The following is a 2,782-nucleotide window of genomic DNA, read 5'->3' as shown; positions in this document are numbered from 1 at the left end:
TTTTATGGATTTGTTGGATTTCTTTTTGTTAGTTCTAGATATGAAGATTCTAACATATTGAATTGGGTTAGTTTTTCCTTCTCCTTTTTCGTTCGTTATCACCTAGGTGGTTGAAGATTTAAAATCATTGGTTTTATATGTAATATTCCAAGTATATATTTCTTATGTGTAGAAGGGAGAGCTGCAGCAGCAGCAGCAGCAACGACCTCATTCAGAGGAAATGTGTCTTCTCTAGCCTCATTTTATGGTAGTGCTAACTCAGGGAGTGCATCAACTGGATGGATTTCAGGAGCCCTTGCCCTTCCTGCTGCAGGTTTGATTACAACTGGAATTGCTGTGGTCTTTTATTTCTTGATATTTGAACGCTTTAGCTACTCACTGAGTGACTTATGGCTGCTGTTTATAAAAATTTTAAGATGAAAAAGTATGTTGCAAACAGATATTTTCTATATGTTTCTTAAGGTATTATTTCTATCTTATGCTCTCATCTGGGTCGGCTGATACTTAATGTATTGGGATTTTGTAACCATCTTTGGGAGAATAAGTTGGTGTTTCTCTCGTGGTAGTGCCTATTACAACAGGAAAAACTTCCCTTACAGTAATGCAGCTTTCTCCTGAAGATTCTCACTCTTCTTTATCTACCCTTGTTTCCTTGCATCGCATCTTTAGTTTCCCTAGTTATTTTCTGTACTCATTATCCTAATATTTAGTCCAATGTAGGCAAAGGACATGATGATTTTAAAGTAAAAGGTCTGAGTAGGAAATGCATGTTAGTAGCGACTAGATGAAATCTGGGGGCAAAAAGGAGAGGACCCCTGCCCTTGTTCAAGTTATAGCATGTGGCTTTCGCAACCTCTTCCATAACAATTATACCTCGTGTAATGGGTTGAAAGAAAAGGCGTGGGCCGTATTCTAGAGTTGGGTGCGGTCTAGACTTCGCCCAATATAATACCTTGTCCTTCAAATGATGACCATCTGTTCGCTACTGTCTTGTTTTCTACATATGATCACACCTTCTTTCTGATCCTTTTGCAATGTACATTCTAAGCTTTATCAAGCAATATTCTAGTACATTAGATATGTATTAATTTCAGATATTTTATCCAGCTAGCGGTTGGTGAACAATTATCTGTATTGTTTGTTAACCTTGTTCTCGAACCAAAGCATATAAAAATGTGCAATGAAGTAGTTTTTGTAGCTGTCTTGCATATATTCATCCTAATTATAATCCTGATATTTATTCGATAATGTTTCTTGATCTTCCAGCATACATGCTCCAAGAGCAGGATGCACATGCCGCCGAGGTACTTAAAATCATAATTTGAGTTTCATGTTTCTCTGTTAAGTCACATTTCTGTTCTATCCTTTTCTCCATTAATGATATGAATCTGTCCCTTCTACTCAGATGGAACGTACCTTTATTGCCATTAAACCTGATGGAGTGCAGAGAGGGCTGGTAAGATGTCTCGTTCCTCTTAAAGCATATCTCTCATGTCAGATGCTACACATGCTTTACTTAAACATCTGCGAGAAGATGATATTATGGCTCCTCGCGTAGGATGTTATCTATCGAGTTAGGGCTATTGCCCATTCTTCGAGATAATATCTGAATTTCCTTATCTTGTTTGCAGATATCAGAGATTGTTGCTCGTTTTGAGCGCAAGGGGTTTAAGCTTGTGGCAATCAAGTTGGTAGTCCCTTCCAAAGACTTTGCTCAGAAACATTACCATGACCTGAAGGAAAGACCCTTTTTCAATGGCCTTTGTGATTTCCTCAGTTCCGGCCCTGTTCTTGCCATGGTGAGAGAAAGACAAAAACAAGTTTCTAGTCTTCATAAGCTATACAAAATGGGAAACTAAGACTTTATGTTTCTTTAGGTTTGGGAAGGCGAGGGTGTCATCAAGTACGGACGTAAACTTATTGGAGCCACAGACCCACAAAAATCAGAGCCAGGAACCATCAGGGGTGATCTTGCTGTTGTTGTTGGGAGGTATTTTTGAAATACTCAGATCTTCAATGTCAATTCTCTATGCTAGAAACCAACTAAGCCGTGTATCAGATTTAGATTTGTGCCTTGAGTACACCATCTTAATGTTGTTTGGCCTTGCAGGAACATCATCCATGGCAGTGATGGCCCTGAAACCGCTAAGGATGAGATCAAACTTTGGTTTAAACCCGAGGAGCTGAACACTTGCACAATTAACTCAGAGAAGTGGGTTTATGGTGCCAACTGATCGTCTTTCTTTCCTTTCCTTTTTTATCTATAGAGTTTTTCTGGGCATATTTTGATCTACACCATGTGCCTGCCTGATTTTGTTCAGGTATTTTGATTAATAATAAGATCAATTTTTAGGGGTGAGAGATCACGTTATACTGCGTCCGTCCCCTGTTCAACCAAAAGAATGTAATTTCTTAAATAAAAATACCTGTTCTTTATGTTGTAATTCTCAGTAACTTTTATCTGCCGTCATTTTCTTCTTCTCATTTGACATACTGGTATGGTATTGTTGGATGGGAATTGAAATCCGTTATTAGGCAGAAGTCCGGCCAAACTTTAAAGTGTAATTCGTCTTTACGATACAAACTTTAAAGATGGGAATTGAAATCCCCTTCTATAAATTTAAACCACCTTAGTTTACAAACTTTATAAAAGTAATCTTGGATAGGAATTGAAATCCCCTTCTATAAAATATGATACCCAGAAAACTGTTTAAACTTTAGAGTATTATTCGTCTTTACAGTTTAATTGCTGTCTAACCCTTTTTAGACGTGGTCAAACCAC

The 2,782-nt window shown here is 37.8% G+C and overlaps 1 protein-coding gene across 1 annotated transcript in view; it reads left to right on the top strand.

Moving 5' to 3' along the window:
- LOC113299212 (nucleoside diphosphate kinase 3-like) overlaps positions 1-2,444 on the top strand; it is a 3,335-nt gene extending 891 nt beyond the window's left edge. Inside the window, exons 2-7 of the mRNA XM_026548195.1 lie at positions 173-313; positions 1,267-1,304; positions 1,406-1,456; positions 1,632-1,799; positions 1,878-1,990; positions 2,111-2,444. Coding sequence (XP_026403980.1) covers positions 173-313; positions 1,267-1,304; positions 1,406-1,456; positions 1,632-1,799; positions 1,878-1,990; positions 2,111-2,234 — 635 coding nt within the window. The 3' untranslated portion in view covers positions 2,235-2,444. The remainder of the gene's footprint in view (positions 1-172; positions 314-1,266; positions 1,305-1,405; positions 1,457-1,631; positions 1,800-1,877; positions 1,991-2,110) is intronic.
- The last annotated feature ends 338 nt before the right edge of the window (positions 2,445-2,782 follow it).

The sequence above is a fragment of the Papaver somniferum genome, chromosome 7 (genome assembly GCF_003573695.1).
Source record: "Papaver somniferum cultivar HN1 chromosome 7, ASM357369v1, whole genome shotgun sequence".
NCBI classification, from domain to species: Eukaryota; Viridiplantae; Streptophyta; class Magnoliopsida; order Ranunculales; family Papaveraceae; genus Papaver; species Papaver somniferum.
The sequence above is the reverse complement of the archived record's forward strand: the minus strand, read 5'-3'. Positions and strand labels throughout refer to the sequence as shown.